Raw genomic sequence first — 27,582 nt, 5'->3', positions numbered from 1 at the left:
AAAACATTTGGTACATGGTACCAAGATTTACAATAATTTAAGGAAAATGAAATTTCAATAACAAAATTATTTTTGAACCACAACTCCTTTAGATGCTTATAGACTATTTTAACTCAGAAAGGCAGTACCTCTAGAACACTAGAGGGAAAATGTAAAGGTAGGGAAAAGGAAGGGAGTAGAGGTGTGTGAGAAACAATAATTGGAAATGAAGGCTACCATTACATGACAATGTAGATCAAAGGCCTCTAAAATTTTTTAAATTAAATTTCAACATAGTAATTCAATTTCTGAGAATTTACCCTAAGGGAATAATCAGAGATAAAAATAAAAACTTATGTACAAGAATGTTCATCATAACATCAGTAATAATTAGCTTAAATATCTAAACTATACCATGGAATACTGTTTTTAAATGCTTACCATATAGTATTAAGGAAAAAATACATACAAATCAAAAAATGCTCGTAACCTGATACCCCCATTTGCAACAAAAATAAGCAAAATCACTATAAGTAGTTTCTGCCAGTAGTACTGTGATTTTCACTTTCTTCATTTTAAAGTAGGACAATGAACATGTATTACACTTGCACAAAGAAAGAACTTTTTTTTTAACGTGTAAGTTACTCTCTAGGAATTTATGGGCATCATAGAGCCATAGAATATACAGCACAAGGCAGGAGTTCTGTAAATACTCCTATTAAAGGACTAAGTTGGTTGTAAGAATACAAAGCAAATATTCCAAGAATCCTAATTTGTTAAATCTGGAACTTTCTCAAAGTATTCCAACTATCTCAGAATAATCTAGGGTGCTTATTTAAAACAAAATGCAATTTATCCAACCAGTATTCTGGGGAGTAATGCCCTGGAACCTACATTTTTAACAAGTATCCCCAAATGATTTTTAAAGAAATAAAAATCTGAAAATCACTACTCTAGACAGTGTAATGATAAATAGCTTTATTACCTCCAATTATCTGAAACAGAAGATAATTTTGCATTCTTTGATTCCTGGTACATGACTGCGAAAAGTTCTATGGATACAAATGATCCTAAACACCAAATACAACCATCTTTTACTGGTATTTCCAGAAAAAAATACACGATTAAGCCTGTACAAATGATCAGCTATAAGGAAATTATTCTACATTTTAATTACAAAATATAGCAAAATAGAAGATTACAGATCACATTAGAACACAATTTGCAATGTAATGCTATAATTTTATTCTTATACTATGTATTTCATATAATATTTAAAATCATCTCTGTTTTGAAGTTCTTTTTTTTTTTTTTTAATTTTATTTTTGAGACAGAGAGAGACAGAGCATGAGCAGGGGGAGGGGCAGAGAGAGAAAGGGAGACAGAGAATCTGAAGCAGGCTCCAGGCTCTGAGCTGTCAGCACAGAGCCTGATGCGGGACTCAAACTCACAGACTGTGAGATCATGACCTGAGCTGAAGTCGGACGTTTAACCAACTGAGCCACCCAGGCGCCCCTGTTTTGAAGTTTTAAGAGTAAAAGTTCTGAAGTCACACCTAGCATTACCAGCTGTGCAATCAAAGACTTCTTGGAAGCCCAGCTTCCATTTCTTTTAACATAAATAATACTATCTATCGCAAAGGTTTGTTGTAGGATAAAATGTTATGTAAAAGTACCCAGATTATATTTAGGCAATTAACCAATCTTATATATACTGAGAAAACTGAAAAAATTCAAAAATCTTTATAATGTTCAGAAAAGAGTTAACAGGAATTTTAAAATTACATGATTAATTTCAAACATACAATTTGATTAAACTACAAGGTGACACAGTAGGTCTAATAAAATAAGCCTAGCCCATCTGCTTCAAAACAGAAGTATCCCTTGGGGCGCCTGGGTGGCTCAGTCGGTTAAGCGGCCGACTTCGGCTCAGGTCATGATCTCTGGGTCCGTGAGTTCGAGCCCCGCGTCAAGCTCTGTGCTGACAGGTCAGAGCCTGGAGCCTGTTTCAGATTCTGTGTCTCCCTCTCTCTGACCCTCCCCTGTTCATGCTCTGTCTCTCTGTCTCAAAAATAAATAAACGTTAAAAAAAAATTTTTAAAAACAGAAGTATCCCCCATAGTCTACTCTGATCCAAAACGATATAACGGAAACATTCCTTTCCAAAGAAAGTCAGCTTCAGAATTTAAGATAAAATTCAAAATAGAAAACTATCAAAAAGAAAAGTCTTCCTTCAAAATACAACACTCAATATTTTTTACTTTATTACTAAAGAGTGGCAATAACAATATAGTAAAACCAACATGAAGTTGAGAGAAAAGGAAACCACATATGGCTCTAATTTTATCTATGCTACCTAGTAACCTTGCTTTGGGTCTCAGTTCTCTAATTCATAAAATGAGAGGATTAAGCCTGAGATCTCCAAGATTACTCTGGGTCTAACACAGTATGATTTTATAAAAATACAACCACCCTCACCAAAATTAAAAAATCTTACCAGTTTCTGATTTATTCAAGATAGATGAATAGGAGTAGTTTTGGCTGACATAATCACTGGTAGAGCCCACAGAACCTTCTCTTGGAAGTGGACCTATAAATCGGTCATGGACACTATCATCCCCGGCACTGGAATCCTCCTAAAACGCAGCACAACCAATATTTACTGAGTGGCACATGTTGCTCAAACAATGGGGAAAAAAAAACAAACAAAAACCACACTAATTGCTGAGGCAATGAAAAAACATGAGGCCTTACAGTTACCACCAAGACATTCAAAGGAATGTACACCCTCACCATTTCCTACAGGAAGGCTCAAAAGACACCCAATGTAGAACATGTTGGAGAGATGCTCTGGTCTCCTTTCAAAGTTCTTACTTTTGTAACTTTCCTAATTCTTTTTCAAATTTTGTTTATGAGAGAAGGATAAAGTTCCACTGTGAACTCTTTTGATGACAAGAGTGTATCATTCATTTTTACATCATCCTTGCCAAGTAGACCTGGCAGATAGGGCATACTTAAAAAGTGTTGGATAAAATGGATCGTTTCCTACTGTCTCCAGTAAGAAACTTCCTATTAATGAGAAAGATGTGAAAAAGGATTCAGGGATATATACTTAGCATAAGCAGTTAAGACGGAGCTGAAGAGCAATTACTATGCATTTTAAAACATGAATTCCCAAACTGTGGATCTAGAGCTCCCTAAATTAATAGCTAATTTATATTTCAATGTCATTCAGACAAATCAAAATCTTCTCGAGATATCATAAAAGTAACTGACGGGATAGAGCATATTCTAGTATTGCTTCAGTATGGATGCTCTGTTTAACTACTGTCTACTATCCAGACAGGTATTCTAATTCACAATAGACTTCTACATGAAAAGCATCAAAGAGAACTTTTCTTGAGTGAAGTTTCATTGAAGAGAAGTGTTCTAAAAAAAAAGTCCATAAACTCTGTGAGCCTTACTTTCCTGAGTCAGTAAAACAACAAGGTAAATCAGACCAGGTTTTCTCAATTTTTTTTAGGAATGCCCCTCAAATTGGGAGTTACTGGATTAGATGACCTCTAAGACCACCGGACCACACAGGAAAGGCAAATACTAAAAGAAAAGAAATAAAGCACATAACTTACAAACTAGCTATTCCAAAAAGAAGGGGGGAGAGTGATAGCAAAAAATGTCAGAGTAGAGAATTCTGTGGGTCTGTCCCTACCCCAAAATACAGAAAAATCTAGGCATAACTGCCAAGGACTTACAGCAACTATGCAAATACTTAACCAAAGGAAAGGCCACTGAAACAGAGGAGAAGATCTCTGTGGTATTCTATTTTATCCTAGATCCACCCCAACCCTGTCATGGTGGTAGCCTTGAAGATGGCAACCTCTGTTCCCAGTGCAGCAACGGACTATATACACACACAACAGTGCTTTGGACGTCCACTGTTACCCTATTAACATATACACTTATAACAAACCAACATAAAATAGACAAATAATTTATTATATATAAATTACAAATCATATCTCTTCTCCTTCCTTTGGAATCCTGCTTCTCAACAGTGACAGTCCACAAAAAATACGAATATGGGGCTTTCTAAATAGTTTACCAGCAGTATTTGAGGCTGTTCACCATCTTTATCTGTCAAATGCAGAAAGTTCTTCTTTCCTGGCTCAAAATTAGCATCAAGAAGAGACTTGTCACTGGTATGGTCCAGTGGAGCCTATGGGCGTAAAATAAAATATCTCAGATTATGAGGAACATTAATTATAATAAAATAAAACAAGTAATATGTAAATGAACACATCCACAATCCTTGTGCTCAAACACTGTTTTTTAAAGTGAAGATTCTGGTAAATTCTGTTAATCTAGACTTGGAATTAACTCATTTTCTCATATATTAGGGTGGCTAAGCCCAGTGACAGTACATATACTGACAGGTATCCCAGATGTTCACATTTCCCAACATTTAAAAAAACTGGAGAGAAAAAAGGTAAGGTTAAGAAGTAATATTAAGTATTGTGCAAAAAAAAGAATTATAAACATCTGTGTTTCTATGTTCTCTAAAAAGTCTGCAATATAGTATGTAACACATTTTTATGAAGACTCGCTAAAGATAATTTTATATAACTAATAACTGTAAAAACATGTTTTGATATATGAATATGAGAATTCCCAGATAAGCAACACACTAAGCAACCTAACCAAAATAATTATGTAATATACCAACATGGGCACTTTCAGAAAGACTCCTTAAGGAACAACCTGTCCTAGTAAATGATAACCTATTTCAAGTTCACTGCCAGGATCCAGAGGATTCCAGGAGGACAGAAGTGATTACTCTTTTGAAAATTAAACATCTAAGATCTGTAATCTTTACCTAACTCTTTTATCTGATAGGGCAATTTCATTCTGATACACTCTGGTTGGTGGACGACAGATGGAGCTCTGTGTGCTCCAAGTCTACAGTAGGGACTCACCCACACACTAGTCCATTGTTGAGAAAAATAAGAGATGAAATGAACACCCCATTCTTTTTGTTTTAAAACTATTTTGTTATATAAAAGATGTTTTTAATGTTTCCATGACATGAGGAATGCCTCCTTAGAAAAACTTATTTTATGGAAATGCCTTTCTTAGGAACTTACATTATATAAAAGTATAGGTATTAAGGATAAAAATACAAAACCTACCTATAAAAGATGCTGCCACTTGCTATATGTGTGACTCTGAGCAAGTTACCTCCATTTCCCCATGACTCCACTTCTTTACCTATAATATGAGGCTGTAATAGCACCTACCTCACAGAGTGGTTGTTAAGGACTAAATGAGATTTTCTGTATAGAGCTTCATAACAGAATGATACTAAGCACATAGTAAGTTCAAAATAAGTATTAAGTACATAAAATAACAAACTTATATGGTCTCTCTTAACAGGCTCACATCTAGAAATCCATGAGCAATATGGGACATAGAAAATCGGAAGCTAAGAGAAGCCACATGGAAGGAGGAAAGGTATGTTTGGGTCCTCTACGTTCTCTGATAAGAGATCAGATAATATAGCTGGAATACACAGGAGGTTTTACCTCAACAAATCTGTGTGTATGAGGTGGTGAGTAGCTATGTGGGTTAGGTTTTCACATAAGTATACATAAGCAGTGCAAAGAGTATGCTTTCAGAAATGTACAGTTAGCAAACAAAAATACAGAAGTACTTGAAGTCAGTCATAGCCACACAAAGAGAAGAAGGTAATCCTGACATAGAGCTATTTAAACATAGTGTAGGTGCTAATTTAATTTTTTTTTTTTAATGTTTATTTATTTTTGAGACAGAGACAGAGCACGAGCGGGGAGGGGCAGAGAGACAGGGAGACACAGAATCGGAGGCAGGCTCCAGGCTCTGAGCTGTCAGCACAAAGCCTGATGCGGGGCTCGAACCCACAAACCGTGAGATCATGACCTGAGCCGAAGTCGGATGCTTAACCGACTGAGCCACCCAGGCGCCCCATGTAGGTGCTAATTTAACACACATTTTTAGAGTGCCTAGGGAGACTATCTATGGAAGATGCAAAATTATTACTATGAGGTCCCAGCCACTAAAACATACACATTCTACCACATGGAAAGATACAAATGAATAACAATAAAAAGAAGGCTCTGATAAGTGGTATAGCAGAAGAGGAAGTATAACCAGGGTTTAGAGAAAGATTACTTATAAGGTGGCATGAGGAAACATCATGTAAGGTTTCTTAAAAGTGAAAGGTACATAAGACTTGGGGAGACACACATGATGGTATAGAACTATCCTTTAAAAAGAGGCAACATTAGAAGTTACGTGGTGATATAACAGAGCATTCAGAGTTTCAGATTAAATATTACTTCTCTTTGTATATCTTGTTGGACTACCAATTTTACTGATCAATTTCAGAGGGAAAAGTTGGTTACTTTAAAACATTAGCTCTATATTTTAAAAATGCAAATAGATTATGGAATAGAAAGCAAAATACCATGGATTTTAAGGGCAAATCAAGCAACATCAAACATCTTTGATTCACCTATGGACCCAATTAAAACTCTGCTCTCTAAATATGACAGAGATAACACATTCAATTTCATTTCCCATCAGAGGTATTTCCCTAGAGAACTTAAGAATAGCAATCACACAGACAGAAAGAGGTGATGTAAGCAAAAACATGGAGATGGAAAAGCATGGAAATTTGTGTTAAGAAAACAAATTAGTTTACAAAGTCTTAAAGGACCCACTGTAGCTCGTTTACAAGCTTGCTTAGCTTAGGGAACCCGAGTTTTAATTGGTGAGCAGTTATACCATTTCCAATATTATTCTGATAATGCAGATAAGATCCAACTAAAATGGTCTCTCACATGCAAAAGTGATCAATGCCTCCTCTTTGCACTCAGAACAAACTTACAATAGATTACTTCAAACACGTTAGTGTAATTATTTGGCAATACATCTATTTCTACAACAGCACTGTGAGATCTCTGAAGCAAAAGTCACGGTAACACCAAGCTTCTATCAGGTGCCTACCACTGTATATGGTACATAATCTCTGTTAACATGGGTGTATATCCTTCCTTTCCTTTTCCTTTATACATACATTTTTCTCTTCTTTTCCAAAAATTAGATAAAATACACATGGTCCCATATCCTGTTTTTTTCACTTAAAAAAATGAGTAATATTCCATGCAGTAAATGTTGGAAAATTTTTTATAGTTGACACAATATGATAGTCCTTTTACATGAATGAATTAAAAACTGATGTCATTCTGCAAACTTTAGGACAAGCAAATGTTAAATCCAGAATGAAGGCAAAAGGACGAAGAGGGATCCAATCATTGAGCTGCACATGGGCTCTTAAATTACTTATTACAGTTTTGCTTATGATATTAAAAAAGGTTCAGGATTTAATATACTCATTAATAACAATAACAATAATTACAGTATTATTAGCAGCTTAAGAGAACATGCTTTAAGTCTAGGGCTTTACCATATCAGCAGTATTGATTCCATTTCCCCACACTAAATCAAAGGTTCCATTTATGTAGCCTACTTTGTTGGCCACATCTTCAAAGAGCTTCCTGAGTGGAGTAGAAGCTGGCAAATTTAAAGTGATCCGTTCATTCACTGTCTTTGAATTAGTAGTATCTTGTATTATACATAAAACTCTAGGTTCTTCAGCAGCATTTTCTATCTGAAATTAAAACAAACAAACATTGTTTATCTTTAAAGAAAAACAAAACAATTATAATTAGCCATATTTTCTATGATTAAATGTAAACATATCCCACAAAATATTATTTTCTCTAAGCTAGTATTACTGTTTTGTTATGTCTGAAATCCACTGTAATGGATATGTCAGACATATAAAGCACCTTATGTGTTTGTTTTGGAAAAACTAGGGTATATTTAAGAATCAACAGTCATTCTTGTGGATATTTGCTTTTGCCTTTTTAAGGCTGTAAATCAATGGTCAACAAGGTGTGAAGTCAGTATACTTGAGCAATTTTCATTTGAAAATAATAAAATATGATCCTTAAAAATGTGTCATTAGCACAGTTGAATCTAGCATTTCTGGGTTTCCTGAAGAAACAGAAAGGGAACTGTGTAGAAATAAGTGTGAATTGTCTAAAATTGGAAAATCCCTAACTAGGGGGCACAGGCAACCAGGCATCCTGATCTTTGTGTTACTGCATCTGTACACCAGATGTCCAAAAGCCCCATTTATCAATGTGTTGGGAACTGACAAGCTTATGTAAACAGATCAGCCAGCAGAGGCAGGTAAAGAAAAGCAAGGGGGGGAAATTTTTCAATTACCAATGTAGAAGGAAGTTAGGGTCACAAATTTTTCTTCCTGCTTTTGCATCCAGTACATAACTCAGTAATTATCAAGACAAAAAGTTTTCAAAGGAGACATTCTCCAAGGAGCTCTGCCCTCCCTCTCAAGCTGTTGAAGGACACTGCTTTTCTTTTTCTTTCCACGGGGGTAGTAGGCTGCATCAGATACTTTAATGTAAGAAGTTCTTTCTCTCCTTCTCCTATAATGCCAAACTCAGTGAATGGCACCATCATCTACCTGCTGCTGAAACTAGAGTTCTGAGCATCTTCCTCATCTCTTCCCTCTTCTTCACCTCACAAAATCACCAAACTTCCGTCAATTCTACCTTCTGAATATCTCTTGAGCCATCCTCCTTTCTCTTTATTCCTGTCTGCAGCAATCAAAATCTTATACCAAGATTATGGCAATAGCTTCATGAGAGGTTTAACTTTTTCTAATCTTATCTTCCTTCAATCCAGAATAGTATTTTAACATGCAAATCTGATTATGCAAATCTCTTGCTTCCCCTCAAAATCAAGTGCAGCAGTCATTTAACTGGGTAAGTCTCACCATCCCCATAACAGGCTTTACAGAAATATGAACTCTACAACCGGTTATGTATACAATCATTTCTTTCTTTCTTTCTCTTTTACAACAATATCAACTCCAACCTTTTGTTACTTCTATATTACCCATTTTTAAACAATAATTATTGAATTACTGAATAGTACTGAAGACAGGATAGCCACAAGGTTTATCTGTTTGTTTGGTGGAGCAATACGATTATAATTTGTTTCTGGTATATACAGTTTTGGGTTTGCAAGAGATTATTTAAATTAAGGTTAATCCAAGTAGTTTAGAACAAAAATAAATTTCTATAAAATAAGTATAATGTTTAAAGTAGTCATCTATTTTAAATAGACTATTTTACACATTGGCTAGCATATTTAGGCAATTCAAAATATTTAATTATAAATAATAATTCATTTAAAAATGAAAAAAGGAAAATACATTTCTATAAAATACACAGGATAACAAAAAAGAGCATTAATAATATGATTCTCAGAAAGGGGGGAAAAAGCCTTCCTCTACAAACATAAGGTGTCATATTAACACATGTAATGATTGCTTCACACCTTTTAATCCCAAACTGAGGAACATAAAGTGGGCCTTTTTAAACTCTAGTTTACAGTAAAAGAATTAACAATTCAAAATAACTTTCAAATATAAAAGATCCACTTTCATAGTTTCAAACAATATACTTCAGAAGTAGATTCAAGTTTTCCAACTATAAAATACCATGGGGCCAGATTTTAAAACCTCAGACAGACTAGAATTGATGGTCCTAGAAGATGACCCTACCAAAGAATTCAGAAATCCAAAGTGTTAGCATAATAGTATACACAAGAATAACACGGCAACATCATATGGCCAGACCTTGGCTGTTCCTGCCTCTTCCCCTAAATATGTGAGCATAAGGTATAGGCGCTCTCTTTCCACTCCACTCCTCCTCCCTTTCCACTAAAAAATGTGGAGAAATTATCCCCAAAGGAATCTCATCTGAAGACTAATGTACTACAGTAAACACAAAATTTAATCTCATGTGTGCCTTTTATTCTTTTTAAGGACAATGGCTTTCTTTTCTGTGAACTGTATAAAAATAACTTTGCTCATTTTTTTTAATAGGAAGAGTATAAAGAAAAAAGTAAAAATCATCTGTAACCCCATAACACACAGATAACATTTTGGAGTATATCCTTCCAAATATATTTGCCCACATACACATGCACACTTAAAAACACATACACTGGGTTAGAATACGTATGCTGTTTTGTAATTTCTTTCTTTACTAATAAATGTATCATGTAATCTTTCCATGTCAAACTTTTTCTAACTTACCATTTTTAACAGTTGATAGTATTTTATTACATGGATTAATAATAATTTGTTCTATCAGTTCTTTGTTACTCACTCTTAGGTTAGACTTCATTACATTTTAGTAATAATTCTGTGATGAACATCTACATATAACTGTGTGCTTTTCTATTTCCTTAAAATTCCTATAAGCAGAATTTCTGAGCTAACTACACCTTACTCTTGAATTCAATTCTAGAATAAGTAAAACAAAAATCTCTGCTATTCTTTAAGGCTCTAAGCTAGCCACTTAAAAATCTTATTACTTCAGACTCTGCCTTCTGGCCTGTTATTTCTAATTTAATCTAACATATGGCTATCATCCATAGACTACATGTAAATTTTTCATAACACTATTGCCAACACTAATCGCTCCCCTTACATCCCCCCAATCTGAGACCTGGTAAGAAAAAAAAAAAATCATTTCTCAATTCTCAGATATCATCAATAAAAGTGTAACAATAACTTTATAACAGTTTTTTAAGAAAAAAAAAAAAAAAAACCTCTACATTGTTATATTAAACATGCAGATTTCCAAAAACATTTAAATGTAAAAAGGTGTATCTTGGAATTAGGAAAATAGGGTAGCTACTATTCTTGTTTTCTTTGGAGCTCTGCCCCTGATTGAGCCCATTTACACCCAAAGGAAAAAGCATTACCTTGAGGTAAATGAAAAACGGCTAGATTCTTTGCCACTCATTATCTTTTTCCCCTTCCCATGAATCTGAACTGGCCTTGTGACTATCTAGGACCAACAGAATGTGACAGAAGTGACACTGTGTGATTTAAGGTAGGACCTTAAAAAAAATTAGCAGCTTCTGCTTTTGCACCTCCTGGAACATCCCCTGGAACAACAACAACAACAACAACAACAACAACAACAAATCCCACTTACCCTGGGACCACAATGCTATGAGGAAGCCCTACACAGAGAACACGTGGCCACATCAGAGGAGCACTGGGGTGCCTAATAACGGAGAAAAGCCGTCCTGGACATGCCATCCAAAGCCCCCAGCTAAACGCAGCCAAGTAATGATCCCTGATGATGCTACATAGACCAGAGAAACTGACCAGCTGAGCCCCAGATCCCATCCCACTGAATTGTGAATAAACTAGTTGTTGTTTTAAGCCACTAAGTTTTGCAGTAGGCTGTTCTACAGCCTTAGACAACAAAAATGTACTTAAACACATTGAAGCACAGCAAGCACTAGATGGAAAGGATGTAGTGATGGTGGTGTTGGCATACCAGAGCAGGGAAGGTATCCATGTAAACACTAAATGCAACATTAAGGTAAGGCATCTAAGGATACATCATAATTTAGGAAAGAGAGCACAGTTTTTGAGTTAAAAGAGTTTTATGATGAATAAGAGAAAACAAGTGCAAAGCTTTAGAAAAGCCTAAAGCATGTTCCACTTGGGAAAATATTTCATGTGTCTTAGGTGAGCTATGAGATGGGCACAAAGTTCTCTACACAGAAAATCTAGACAGTTAGAAAAAAGATACAAAGTATAAAATTAAAACCACTTATTTTATGGACAACTCATAGCAATATTAGACTAGTGAGAATAAGGGAAAAGTCCACAGCAGTTACATTACGACTGTGCATGCTAACAGAGTATTTGGTCTGTGCCCATCTGTGCTCACTGCAGAAACAAAGCTGGATTTCCTAACATACTCTGAAGAAAGAATTCTTGAAAAAACAAAGTAAAAAACAAATTTAAACCACAGTCTTATTTACAAAAGATAAATATTGGGATAAAAATACTGAAAACGTATTTTCTTCCAAAGATAAGCTCGCTGCTAGGGACATCCTGCAGAGGTCGACACAAGATTGTTCTGTCTGAGGGATCTCAGAGTCTGCCTGACAGCATGTTCACTTCTTAAATCAGGGCATCTCCTTTTCTTGGCATTCCTAATAGTTCTAAATTCAAATCTGAGTTCTCTGAAATTAACGCCATAATTTTTGTTTCATTAAAAAACACTTCCTAGGTGTTCCTTATTTTAAAAGCAAGGTGTATAATTGATAGCATATATTTGGAATGTATTAGCATGTAGAAAACAACTTAATATCAAACAAAACTCAGTTTCCAAGATGCAGATTTTTCTAAGAAACAAAATTAATATAAAGAATTTTAAAACATTACAAAGGGACCTCTTGACCTCTAAATTTAATAATCAACCCATTTTCTCTCAAGACTTTCTTCTTTTCAATGTTATTACAAAGAATAACATTATGGTTGTAAACTTACACACGCACAAAGTCCATTCTCCCTACTTCTTGGTACAGGAGCTGCTATGAGCTAAGAAATCAGGCCTTAAGCACATTACCCTTCTGGGTACCCACAGTGAATACTGACATAGATTAAAAAAGAGAACTGAGGGAATGAATATTTTTGCTGACTGAAACTTATTAAATTTATCAGCCTCATTCAGATACGCATTTTTACTTTAACAAGTGACAATTACTGGAGCAATGATGGAGGGCCCTAACTCACATTTAAAAAACTGTATTTTTAAGATGCTCCATCCATTCCATTCTACGACCTTCCCCCATCCTATCCCCCCTGCCCCCACCCAGTAAACTCCAATGTTATATGATCTTTTCCTAAATGGTCTCTTGCCACAGACCATTTAGAGATTAAAGGAAGCACGTTGAAGAAAAAAAATTTTAGAGCTAAAGGACCCAGGAAAAATGAGGCATTAAGTAAAGGTTAGAATGGGATGCAACATCACAGCAAAGTTTAGGTTTATAATGCAGTCAGCCTGTTAGGAAGGTAATAGTTTTACTTAATTATTCAAGTAAGATTTCTGGGTTTTGACTCTGTAAGTTATTAAATGATTCAATGCAGCACTACTAATATTTCAGAAAATGAAATATATCTGCATAAAAAACAGACAACAACCATACCTGAAACTCAAAACAAAGGGTTCCATAGTTTTTAGGTTTTCCCCCTGACTCACATGTTAAAAACAAGGTGCATATTCATTTAAGGTGACTTTCTTCTTATTAAAATCAGGTTGAAGTAAAATAAGCCAAACGAACATAAAGCTTAAGACATGCCTTGTTATTAAATAAAAATACCAACATGCTGTTACTTGTTCTGCTGATTATCATACTAAAGCAATTACATCAGCAGTCTACCTGTAAAAATTTCTTCTTCATTTCATCAAAGATATTTTGTCTGCATCTCCAAAACACATCCTATGGTATATAAGAACAAAATGAATTACAAATTATTTCCTTAAAATAAAAAGGTAAGACAGTGAAATTACAACAATTAAGCTAAAGACATTTTTACAATCAAATCTGTATTAGAGTATTATACCACCTAGGATTTTATTCATAATTTACATTTCTAATTTTTACTTTAGGGCTCAATTACTCTTGTAAGGTTATTGAAAACCTGTGCTATAGTGGTAAAGATTAATATTAGCACGGAAGAAAACCAACCACATTAACAAAGAGTGGTAGCTCCAGAATTAAGTGTAAATCAAATATTCTAAGCCACATATTTTTTCCAGTTTTATTGAAATATAATTAACATCCAACACTGTAATAATTTAAAGTATACAACATAAAGATCTGATATGTGTATATATTGCAAAATGATTACTAACTTTAGCTAACATTTGTTTCACACATTGTTTTCCTCTTAGTGATGACAATTATAAGATCTACTCTCTTAGCAACTTTCAAATACAGTGCAGTATTGTTCACTATAGTCACCATGCTGTACGTAACATCCCCAATACTTACTTATCTTAGAACTGGAAGTGTGTGCATTTTGACCACCTTCACCTATTTTCTGTACCCTCTTCCTCTGGCAACCACCAATCTGCTTCCAGGAGTTCTATCTTTTAGATTCCACACATAAGTGAGATCAGACAGTATTTGTCTTTCTCTTCCTAAGTCACATAATATTTTGAGTCCATTAAAGAAACTTTAAAGGGGAACTTAGAGATCCCTGATTTAGGTGGTTTATAAATTTGGATTTTTAACATGATAAATATTCTCAAAGTAAAGCTGCTTATCACTACCACCTGTAGCTATTTTCTTTTAATATAAATCTTTTTCTTATTATGAGACAAGCTTATTTTTCCAATTAAGGAAACAGAAATATTCAAAAGAAAATAAAGATAACCTATAATCAGGAGATAATTTCCTGAAAAATCTTGGTTTTACACCATTTCACACTTTTTTCTGTACAAATCTTGTTTTCCTCCACCTTCTTTAATTAATATATAAAGGTGCTTTTTATTACAGTAACCTGGATACTATTCCACATCAATGAAAACATTTTACATTATTTGCTTTTACAATAGAAATGTATTTCTATTATAATAGCAGTAAATAACCTTTTTAACGAGCAACCCTAAAATAACCCCTATAGTGGTGCCTGGGTGGCTCAGTGGGTTAAGCATCCAGCTTCAGCTCAGGTCATGATCTTAGGGTCTGTGAGTTTGAGCCCTATATCTGGCTCTCTCCTGTCAGTGCAGAGCCCACTTCGTATCCTCTAGCTCCCTCTTTCTCTGCCCCTCCCCACCCCACACTCATAAAAATAACATTTAAAAAATAAATCAATAAAATAACACCTATAACAATTATTAACATTCTGATATACATCCTATCAGATCCCTCTCCATTCTGACTGCTAATTATTAACCAAATAAGATCATTCTGTACACTATTATTTTAATTCTGTTCCTTGTCCCTCAATATTCAATTATCTTTCTGTGCCAAAACATGTAGTTTAAAACTACAGTGTTCCATTATATAGAAAACTATAATTTATTTAACTAATCTGCTATTAATGGGCATTTAGACACTTTCAAATTTTCACTACAGCTTTGCTTATGTATACACTATTCTTCCTAAAGATAACTGCCCAAAGAATTACTAGATCAAAGATTAGGTACTAATTTTTAGGATTTTGAAACACGGTGCCAAAAGGCTATTTCGTCCACAAATAAGAACTGCAACTATCTGTCAAACACTAGGTGTTGAGAAAACAGCAGGGAACAAAGCCCTTGTCCTCAGGGAGCTGCCATTTTACAGCAGGAACTCAACCGTAAACAAATCTAAGCAATCAGGTACCTGCCAACCTTAGAGTCTTTGCATTTCTGTCCATTCTACCTGGAATGCTCTTCCTCTCGACATCCTTACTTCCTTTGTGCAAATATAATTGTGGTGGCTTTAAAATATGTCCACAGATTCATGTCTCCTAGCAAGAACAGGAGTCTAATTCCAGTCCCCTTAATTATGGGTCAGCCTTAGTGACTTCTTGTAATACCCAACATGACTTTCAAGGCTGGGGTAGAAAGGGCAATACGGCTTCCACCTGGCTCTCTCTCTCTCTCAGATGGTTGCCCTTGGAACACAGCCACTATGCTGTGTGGGAGCCAAGTAGCCACATAGAAAGGTCATGTGTAGATGTTCTAGCCACAGCCCAAATGAGATCCCAGCTGGCAACCAGCATCAACCACCATACATGTGAACACCAGCATTCAGATGATTCCAGTCCTCAGCCTTTCAGCTGTCCCAGCTGATACCTAGCAAAGCATAAATGAGCTGTCCCAGCCCAGCCTTGCCTAAACTGCACACCCATGAGCAAAAGTCACTAAGTTTGGGGGCAGACTGTTATATAGCAAAAGAAAATCAGAATAGTCAATTTCTCAATCTGGTCTTTTTCTCATCTTCCTTTTATTTTTTTCTGTTCATATTTTATTTTGAGGAAGAGAGAGAGAGAGAGCAGGGTAAAGGCAGACAGACAGGGTGAGAGAGAATCCCAAGCAGGCTCCATGCTGTCAGCACAGAGTCCACAAACCAGATCATGACCTGAGCCAAAATCAAGAGTCTGACTGACACTTAACCGACTAAGCGCTCCTTTCTCATTATCCTTTTAAAATTACAATTCTCTTGGGGCGCCTGGGTGGCGCAGTCGGTTAAGCGTCCGACTTCAGCCAGGTCACGATCTCGTGGTCCGGGAGTTCAAGCCCCGCGTCAGGCTCTGGGCTGATGGCTCGGAGCCTGGAGCCTGTTTCCGATTCCGTGTCTCCCTCTCTCTCTGCCCCTCCCCCGTTCATGCTCTGTCTCTCTCTGTCCCAAAAATAAATAAACGTTGAAAAAAAAAAATTTAAATTACAATTGTCTTGATAGTTGACATCTATCTCCCTTCCTTGCTTCAGGCTTCCCCAAAGTAATTCTGGCCATTTGATGTATTTGCATTATTTTACTTGTTCATTATCTATCTCCAAGAAACTTCCACTATGAACCAAGATGACATAGTAGACTGGATTTACCTTCCCCTTCTTAAACAACTAAAAACCTACACAAAATATATAGAGATAGAGTCCAGTAATTTCCCTGAGTTGAATAGATGAGGTGGGAGTTCAAGGGCGCCAATCTGGCTAAAATTTACAGGGCAGAATACTGAAGAAAAGAAAGCTGTGGAAACAGCAAGCTCCAGAGATCTGTAGAGTGGTCCTCCATGAGTATTCAGCCATACTCATCAGCATATGCATGTGAAGAGATAGCTGAGGCAGGGGAACAAACCACAGTAAAGTATCCCTGGCGCTCATTTCAGTTCCCACCAGCCAAAATGAAAAAAATATAATACACAAGGCATCAGATAAGAGTACTCAGAAGAATATTGTCTCAGTAGTGGGACCAAATTAGGCTCAGACTTAGGCTTAAAAGCAAGCCTTAAAAATATCAAACTGTTAACAAGTAAATTAACTGCATTCAAAAACAAAGCTCAAAAACATTTATGGGAATAAAAAATACCCAGTACCCATCAAGGAATAATTCACAATGTCTGACATGCAATCAAACATAAATAGGCATGTAAAGAAGCAGGAAACTATGACTCATAGTGAGAAAAACCAACCCAGAAACGATACATATGATAGAATTAGGAAACAAGAGTGTAAAAAGTTTTTAATTATATTCTATATTTCAAGAAGGGAGACTGGCTAGCTCAGCCTGGTAGAGCATGCGACCCTTGATCACAGGTTGTGAGTTCAAGCCCCACACTGGGGTATACAGATTACTTAAAATAAAATCTTCAATAAATAAATAAATAAATAAATAAATAAATAAACAAACAAACAGACAGACAGATAGATGAGTATGTTAAGAAAAAACATGGAAGATATAAAAAAGATCCAATTCAAATTTCTAGGGATGAAAAGTACAATATCTGAAATGAAATATATAATGGGTAGGATTAACAGATTAGGTACTATTGAATAAAAGATTAATAAACTTGAAGACATAACAATAGAAACTATCAAAAATAGGTCATATTTCATCCTTTTTATGGTTGCATATGTGTGTATACCCATATACACACACACACCCCCCACATCTTCCTTATCAATTGACCTACTGACGGATATTTAGGTTGCTTCTATACCTTGGCTATTGTAAATAATGCTGCAATAATCATAAGGGTGCACAAGGCACCCAGGAGGCTCAGTCAGCTGAACGTCTGACTTGAGCTTAGGTCATGATCTCACAGTTTATGGGTTCGGGCCCCACATCGGGCTTTGCACTGACAGTGCAGAGCCTGCTTCGGATTCTCTCTCTCCTTCTCTCTCTGCCCCTCCCCCGCTTGCACTCACTCTCAAACATAAAAACATTTTTAAAAAATGTTTTGTTTTTTAATCATAGGAGTGCACATATCTTTTCAAATTAGTGTTTTTATTTTCTTTGGATAAATAAAGATGATACCGGGGGTGCCTGGGTGGCTCAGTCGGTTGAGCGTCTGACTTCGGCTCAGGCCATGATCTCACAGTCCATGAGTTCGAGCCCCATGTCGGGCTCTGTGCTGACAGCTCAGAGCCTGGAGATTCTGTGTCTCCCTCTCTCCCTGCCCCTCCCCTGCTCATGCTCTGTCTCTGTCTCAAAAATAAATAAAAACATTATAATAAATAAATAAATAAATAAATAAATAAAGATGATATCATGCCATCTGAGACAACATGCATAAACCTAGAGGCTATGATGCTAAATGAAATAAGTCAGACTAAGAAAGACAAAGTGGAATCTTATAAAAATAAAAATAAATAGGCAAAAAGCAGAATCAGACCTAAAAATGCAGAGAACAAACTGATGGTTGCCAGAGGACAGGAGGTGGGAGAGTGGGCAAAATGGGTGAAGGGGAGTTGGAGATACAGGTTCCCAGTTATGGAATGAGTAAATCATGAAAATCAAAGCACAGCATAAGGAATACAATGACATCGTATTAGCAACGTATGGGGACAGATGCTAAGCTACATTTAAGGTGATAAGGCATAATGTATAAATTTGTCAAAATCACTATGTTGTACACCTGAAACTAATGTAACACTGTGTGTCAACTATACTCAAATTAGGGGGAAAAAAGACACAGGAAAAAATAACATACACACAAACAAACAAACAACAGAAAGTGGAACAGAAACCATAAAGGCCAGAGGAAGCTGAACAGTATTTTTTTCTGGTGCTTACAGAAAATAACTGTTAACTCAGAAGCCTAAAACAAACAAATGAAAATGTCCTTTAGAAATGACCCAGAAATTGCCTTTGTAATCAATCAGAATTCAAGACATTCTTAGATAAAGGAAAACTAAAAGAATTTGTCTCCAGTAAAACTACTCTGAAGAAATGGATAAAGGAATTTCTCTAAACAAAAAGGAAATGATCAAAGAAAGAACCTTAGAACATCAGGAAGGAAGGAAGAAAGGAAGGAAGGAAGGAAGGAAGGAAGGAAGGAAGGAAGGAAGACAATATGAAAAAGAAGGTTAAATACAATACACTTTCATTCTCATGCGTTTTTATTAAATGTTTGACAATTGACATAAAAATGAAAAGACTACTTCATATGGTTATAAATGTATAGAGGAAATATCTGACACAATTATATTATAAACAAAGAAGGGTAAAGGGACATAAAGGAGTAATGATTCTGCATTTCAACTGGTAAGTTGGTATATATAAGATAATACCCAGAGGGATCAACAGAACACAACACAGATCCATACGAATATGCCCAACTGATTTCTGTCTAGATACAACTCAATGAAGGAATGAGTTTTTTCAACAAATGGTGCTGGAACTGGACATTAATATGCAGAAAAATAATAATCCTTAACCTAAGTATCTCACCATATACAAAAATTAACTGAATATGGATAATAAACTTAAATGAAAAATATAAAACTATAAAACTTTTAAGGGGAAAAAAAAAACAGGAGAAAATCTTCCAGGCTAATAAGACTAGGCAGAGTTCTCAGATGACATCAAAAGCATGGTCTATAAAAGGAAAAATTGATAAATTTCATCAAAATTGAAAAAGTTCATTTTATAAAAACCCTGTAAGGATGAAAAGACAAGCTATAGACTGAGAAGAAATATTTCAAACCACATAATCGACAAGAACTAATATCTACCCAGAATTCTAAACACCTGACCAAAAAAATCTAATTAGAACCTAAGCAAAAACATAAAGTATTTCAACACAAGGCATAAACAGATGACAAATACATGAAAAGATGGCCAATATCACTAGCCATTAGGGAAATGCAAATTAAAATCATATTGAGATTACCACACACCTATCAGAATGGCTAAAATTAAAAATAGTGACAGGGGCGCTGGGTGGCTCAGTCAGTTAAGCATTTGACTCTTGATTTTGGCTCAGGGCATGATCATAGGGTCTTGGGATCAAACCCCATACTCAGCATGGAGCCTACTTGAGATTTTCTCTTTCTCTCTCTCTCTCTCTCTCTCCGTCCCTCCCTCTGACCTTCTTCCCTACTGTCTCAAAAATATAAAATAAATTTAAATAAATGTAAATAAATTTAAAAAAGAAAGCCAAAACTATAAATCCTTTATAAAACGTAATATTATTTTTAAAATCCTTGGATAGGAAAGAAAATTTTTAAGTATATAAAAAAGAAAAAGACTAATTAAGATCAGTTCAATCATGGACTTCTTGATTTCAAAAAATTAAAAGGATGAAAAAAAAGCAACAAATTGGGAAAGGACATTTACAACAAATGTAACTAACAAAAGACTGGTATCCCAGAATAATAATAAATTCCATAAATCAATACAGAAAGATAATTCAATAGAAAAATGGCCAAGACATGAACAGGAGATTCTCAGAAGCAAATGATTAGCTCACAAAGAAATTTTTGAATGCACAATATTATGAGTAAGCAAAAAAAACCAAGCTACAAACCAAGAACTCTCACTCATGTTAGTGGGAATGTAAACTGATATAACCCTTCGAGAAAACAGTTTTGATATTACTTATAAATCTGAAAATATGTTTATCCTACAATCGATTAATCTCACCACCAGGAATATCTATCTATTATCTATCCATCCATCTTGCCATCCAGCCATCCATCATCTCCTAAAGGAACTCTTGCCCCAAGTAACAAGAGATGTGTACAGAAATGTTTACAGTACATTGCTCAAAATAGCACAAAACTATAAATATCCTAAGTGTGCTTCCATGATAAACTGTAGTATATTCATAGAACAGAAGACTATGTTACAGAGAAAATGAAGTGCTGTTATGTACATCAACATGAATGTATCTCAAAACAAAGTGGAAGAGCCAACTCATAGTAAAATATATGCCACAGACCAATAGAAACAAAATAATTCCATTTACATAAAGCTCAAAAATATATAAACTAGCCATTTTATTGTTTACTGACACAGCATGTGGTGAAACAAAAACACACTTATCAAAAATTTAGAATGGTGGTAGAGGCAGGGACAGAACTGAGGAGGAGGGAGTTATAAGGATTTCAGTGGTACTGGTAATGTTTCATATCCTGAAAAAGATGCCCAAGTTATTATTCTTCTTTAAATTAAACTTAATATATTCATTTTTTATATCCTATTCTTCATAATAAGATGATGTAAAAATGGGAACAAAACACAGATGACTAAGAGGTTAAATTAATGCACATCTTACTTATTTTTGATAGATTGATACATCAACAAATATGAAAGATACAAAATATCTTGATTTCAGAAAAGCACACCTGACAAAAACATTGCTATGCATAAAATGATAAAAATGTGCCTTAACAATTATAACTTTTTTTTCCCCAATGTTTATTTTCGAGAGAGAGAGAGAGAGAGAGAGAGAGAGAGAATATGAATGAGAACAAGAGGGGCAGAAAGAGAGGGAGACAGAGGATCTGAAGCAGACTCTGCGCTGACAGCAGACAGCCCGATCTGGGGCTCGAAATCATGAACCACAAGATCATGATCTGAGCTGAAGTCGGATGCTTAACTGACTGAGCCACCCAGGCGCCCCAACAATTACAACTCTTAACTGAAACCGCAACTAAAAAATTATGCCAAAAGATTATCTATCTTCAGTCCTGTTTTATTTAGCACTTTAAGTAATCATCTAGACAAAGCCATGAAAAAGATGATCAAATTTAAGGAACAACATAAGGAATAGTTAATATAATAAACAGTATCAATTTCAAATCTGTCTCAATAGACATGACCAAAACAAATATTTTAAATAGGAATAAAACCCATTATTTTTGTTCAAAAAATAAAATGGACATGTGATAATCCACCAATCCTACCTTCAAGAATTCATCCAAGGTGGCACACCTGGGTGGCTCAGTTGGTTAAACATCCAACTCTTGATTTCAGCTCAGGCCATGATCTCAAGATTCAGGGGACTGAGCCCCACGTAGGGCTCTACACTAACAGGGCAGAGCCTGCTTAAGATTCTCTCTCTCTCTGCCCCTCCCCTGCTCCTGCTCATACTCTCTCAAAATAAATAAAAGGTTAAAAAAAAATTCTTCCAAACGGTATTGTCAATGAATGTACAGACGTGAATGTAAAAAGATAGTCAGCAAAACATTACTGTAAATGTAATAAGAACATACCAAAAGCTAATTCGCCAAAAAAGAAAATAATTTATAAGAAAATTATAATAAATATACATAGTGGAATACCATGCAGTCTTTGAACATAATGCTATATGAGATATACATACAAGGGTAAATATCCAATATATTGCTAAGAAACAATGCTAGCCTTAAAACGTACTATAATACCATTTTTTTAAGAGTCTATATTGGAAAAGAGAGGGAAGGAAAAATTTCAGAATAAAAGAATCTCATCAAAGCATTAACAGTATTGTCTTTGAGGGGTAAAGCTAGAGGTGTTTTTTCTTTATGCTTTCTGACATTTCCAAATATTTAGCACTGTACATATACTTGTTTTTATAATTTATATGTAAATTATAAGAAATAAACTTGACAAATTTACTCAACTTATATATTAAGTAAAAAATTTTAAGTGTTAGCCTACTCCTACCCTCTCAAACACAAGAGAGAAAACACCTTACCGCTCAAACATGTACAATAAGAAAACAAAAGCAATTTACCTAGGCAACAGTACACATGGAAAACATCTAGGGAGATTTCAAGAACTACACTCAGTGTGTACAACAACCAACATGATAGGTCTACAGAAAACAAACAATAAAAACTAGCACAATCAAGATCAGGTAACATTAACAGACAATATGCAGACTGTGCGCAATGTGAGGTTACTACATAAGAAAATAGTTAAAGAAACTAAGGATGTCTAAAATAACCGAAGGCTTATGATAATAAACTTCAACTACTAACTTCAACTAATATATATCTGGAAAAATAGAGGCCAAAAGGAAGGTTGGAAGCCTCTTACAAGGAAATTAAAAAGAAAATAGTATTCTAAAAGAATACTATTCTAAAAAAATGAATGTCACTTTATATTCTCAAAATCACACATAACATTCTACACATTAAAATCTCTAAAAGCTCCATTTCAAAGACTACTATTCTTTAAATACTATTAAATACTATTCTAAAAAAATGAATGTCACTTTATAGTCTCAAAATCACACATAACATTCTACACATTAAAATATCCAAAAGCTCCATTTCTGGGACAAGTGGGAGTAGATACACTCTCCCTATTCCACCTGCTAAATACAACTAAAAGCATTATGTATTAAACAAAGATAAGAAGATACTGAAAGGTGAAGAGGAAGCAGACCAGCTAGGGACCTCAGGACCCAAAGAATGAAGGTCATGATGGTTAATTCCCTGGATTTCTTTTTGCCTAATATATTCTAGTCTGAGTAAGCACAGACTGAAAAATGCCCAAGACATGAATGCCTTTTTCCAGCTAAAGGATCAGAGGCAGTCTCACAAAACAGGAAACTTTTAGACACTAATCACACTACAGCCAAACACTGGGGGGATTGAGGTGGGGGAAAGTTGCTCTGCCTCCATTCCCATCATCAAGGTGCAAGAGATTTCCATTCTCATCTGGCTAAAACAAGGCACTCCCTTCCCTCCCACACCCTTCCACCAGAGTGGTGTTAAAGAAGACAAAGTAGGCAAGTGGGACTTCCATCACAGCCCAGTGGTAGAAGCACTTCCTCACTTGTATCAGTGGAAGCCTCATGGGAGGACTAACAAAGTGTACCCCCTTGTCCCAGTCAAGCAGGTATCCACAGAAGTTTAAGGGGAACCTGAACTTCACCCCCAACCAGAAGTAACAAGGCACCACTCGCACCCAGGCTATAAAGGTGGGATGGGGAATCCGGACTTCTACTTCCACCTCTTGGTAATGAAGGAGAACCCCCTTTCACCTGTTGGCAGGATATCAGAGAAAATCTGTTAAAACACAACATTTAAGTAACATTCAGAGCTTATAATGCAATACCCAAAACATTCAGGATAAAATGAAAAGTCACTTGTCATACCAAGAACCAGGAAAATCTCAACTTGAATGAGAAAAGACAATCAATAGATGCCAACACCAAGATGATGCAAATATTGGAATTATCTGACAAGGATTTTAAAGCAGCTGTGTAAAAATGTTCAGCATGAAACAAATGAAAAAAACAAAGTATCAGCAAAGAAATAGCAAATAAAATAACTAAAATTAAAACTCACTAGGTAGGCTCAATAGCAGAATGAAGGTGACAAGGGAAGGAATCAGTGACCCTGCAGATAAGAACAACAGACATTTTTATCTGAAAAATAAAGAAAAAAAAAGACCAAAAAAACCATTCTCAATTATGTGTACAACCAAACAAAAGACCTAACTGACATTCATGTCATCCATGTCCTGGGAGGAAAGAAGAATGACAGTGTACATGAAAAACTATTTGAAGAAATAATGGCTGAAAACTTCTCAAATTTGGCAAGAGGCATAAGACTACATATTCAGGAAGCTGAGTGAATCCCAAACAGATTAAATCCAAAGTATTTCATGTAAACACATATCATAATCAAAATCCTTGAAAACTAGGGGTGCTCGGGTGGCTCAGTTGGTTAACCACCTGACTCTTGATTTCAGCTCAACTCATGATTTCACAGTTGTGAGAACTAGCCCTGCACTGGGTTCCATGCTGGGTGTGGGGTCTGCTTAAGATTCTATCTCTCCCTCTGCCCCTCCCCCACTTAGGCATGCTCTCTTGCTCTGCCTCTCAAAAAAGAAAAAAAAATCCTTGAAAACTAAAGACAAAGAGAAAAAATTTGAAAACAGTGAGAAACAATACCTTATGTATATGGGCAAAACAATTCAAATGAAGATTTCTCATTAAAAATCACAAACATAGATATTTTCCACAATATTTTCCATAGAGCTAAAAGAATTGTCAGCCTAGAATCCTATATTCAGTGAAAATATCCTTCAGGAATGAAGGGGAAATCAAGACATTTTCAAATGAAAGAAAACTAAAAGATTTGTTGCTAGCAGACCTACCCTAGAAGAATGGCTAAAGGAAGTTCTCTAAACAGAAATGGTAATAACACAAAGAAACCACTTCCTATTAAAAATGAAATATTATATTCTAGGATAATGTACAAATGCTGTTTTACAAAAGTAATTAGACATACTGTGCAAAACTCTATATAAAATAATTTGGAGTTGACTCAATGCGATGTTTGGGTTATTTCCACAAAGAGCTAGACATCATGAGCTCTTAGTCAAGTCCACAACTATGCTGCAAAGCAAAATACAACTTATATCATTTAAGCTTACAAGTTTTCTAAATATAGGACCTGCTGTGAGTGCTAAAATGGTCTACTGATTTGACAATTTCTCTTCCGGGTATATAACCAAAAGAACTGAAAACAGGGACTCATACATGGCTGAACACCCATGTTCATAACAGCATTATTCACAACAGCCAAAAGATGGAAATAAATATTTATATACACAGATCAATATAGATATATGATTGAATATAAAGGTGTATGTATGTGTGTATATATGTGTATACATATATACACATATAAAATGTATTTATGTCTCTATACATACATATAAAACGGAATATTATTGAGCCTTAAAAAGGATGGCAATACTGACACAATCTACAACATGGATAAACCTTGAAGAAATTATACTACGTGAAATAAGCACAAAAAACAAATGCTGTAGGATTCCACTTATATTAGGTACCTAGAATAAACAAATTCAGACAGAAAGTAGAATGGTAGTTGCCAGACATTGAGAGGGTGGGTAGGGGAATAGGGAGTGATTGCTACTGGGTATAGTTCTGCAAGATGAAAAGATATCTGAGGATGAATAATGGTGAGTAGCACAACAATGTAAATGCACTTAATGCTAACGAACTGTACACTTAAAACTGATTAAGTAAATTTTATGTATATTTTACCAAATTAAAAAATTAATCACACAGAACTTATGATCATAAATCTGGGGAAGTAGCAAAATTGTCTGCCAACTGGGTTTCCAATAGTTCTATGTTACAAACACATTATAGTCACAAAAACATACTATAGATATGTGTAAATATATGTATAAGCATGAAATACATTTCTATTTTCTCTTATAATCCAGAAAAAAAAATCTGCCTATTTATTAAAGGCTTTCATATGATTTGAGTTATATATAGACACATATATAAATGATATAAAGGCAGATTTCACATTTATATATGTGAGTGTGCATATTTTCTAGCTCTTTTTTACTGAGGAGACCTAGAAGCAATGATATCCCTGCAACAATAAACACACCTAGTGCCCAGATGGTGATTTCTGAATACCATTCTCCACAAAAAGGATTAAGAGATCTTTGTAGAAATGACTGATCTTAGTGTCGGTGTTGGAAAGGTACAAGAGCTTGGAATATCCTTCCCTGGCAGAAAGTAAGAAGTACTCCAAGAACGGGGAGATATGTCAAAAGGACACAGGAGCCAGTTGAAAGGGTTCTCACTGGCCAAATGTAGAGTAATTTGAACATCAAAATAAATTATTCAATGTAAAAGTTAACATTAAAAAGACTGCTGCATAGAATAAGAAGTAATCAAATGACTAAAAATGTATACATAGCTAAGCTGAAAATTTAATAGTAAACATGTCCTTTTCCTGAATAATATTAAACTACTGATGATGGGCAGGAAATCATTAGAGAATGGCTAAAATTGACCTAGTACTCCTTAAGGATTCCTTAGAAAAAAATTTATTTTTAGAATTTATATCTCACTTTGTTCACTTAAAAGCTAAAATGTTAACTACAGAAGTTAACTGCCAGGAAGCTGAGTATCTAATGTAAGTTTTAAAAATTTTAATCATATTTTTTTAAATCTAATCATGAACTTTTTATTCAGTGTATTTTTAATATTTAGTTTAGGAATAAATGAGTATGTAAACAAAAGAGAATTAAAGGCAAAGACATAATCATCAAATTTTATATGAATCAAGTTATAATTTTTTACCCATTTTTTCAACTTTTAAATTCTGAAGAATTAAATCATTCACTGTTTCCATTTTAATGTGGGTGGAAATTGAAGTTAAAGTTCATCATTCAAATGTATCACATTTCTCATTCCCCTGTTTAGCCATCCTAAACAGTTAAGCCATTCTAACAAAACATCTCTATGAATCATTATAATCAGGAAGTGATACACACTGCATTTACTAACAAAAATACAAGACTTGCTTAGATCCAATTATCTTTAACTCCATTCCCACTAGCAGCCCTCTACAACTTCCCCCAAATGGTTCAGTCTTTTTAACCCTAGCCTTTTCATCAGTGTGAAATTATACTCATAATATTTAATTTTAGGCTCAATTCTCAAAAGAAATTTCTTTCATATATCTAGGATTTGCTTGTTTGTTTTTTTTTAAATTGTATTTCGCAGGGCGTCTGGCTAACTCAGTGGAGTGTGTGATTTTTGATCTTGGGGTTGTGAATTCGAGCCCCACCCTGGGTGTAGAGATTGCTTAAAAATAAAAAATAAATAAATAATATTTATTTACTTGTCAGTATACGCAAAGAAAACAAATACGTCCAACAA

The 27,582-nt window shown here is 35.0% G+C and overlaps 1 protein-coding gene across 2 annotated transcripts in view; it reads right to left on the bottom strand.

Annotated features, from left to right (window-relative positions):
* Positions 1-27,582, bottom strand: part of USP47 (ubiquitin specific peptidase 47) — a 108,151-nt gene that overhangs the window by 59,526 nt on the left and 21,043 nt on the right. Inside the window, exons 2-5 of one of the 2 annotated variants that reach the window (XM_043580672.1) lie at positions 13,365-13,424; positions 7,480-7,683; positions 4,081-4,194; positions 2,476-2,614 (exon numbers count right to left, since the gene is read on the bottom strand). In XM_043580672.1, coding sequence (XP_043436607.1) covers positions 2,476-2,614; positions 4,081-4,194; positions 7,480-7,683; positions 13,365-13,424 — 517 coding nt within the window. The remainder of the gene's footprint in view (positions 1-2,475; positions 2,615-4,080; positions 4,195-7,479; positions 7,684-13,364; positions 13,425-27,582) is intronic. The other variant, XM_043580674.1, reaches the window with a different exon arrangement.

This window comes from Prionailurus bengalensis, chromosome D1 (genome assembly GCF_016509475.1).
Source record: "Prionailurus bengalensis isolate Pbe53 chromosome D1, Fcat_Pben_1.1_paternal_pri, whole genome shotgun sequence".
Taxonomy (NCBI): domain Eukaryota; kingdom Metazoa; phylum Chordata; class Mammalia; order Carnivora; family Felidae; genus Prionailurus; species Prionailurus bengalensis.
The sequence above is the reverse complement of the archived record's forward strand: the minus strand, read 5'-3'. Positions and strand labels throughout refer to the sequence as shown.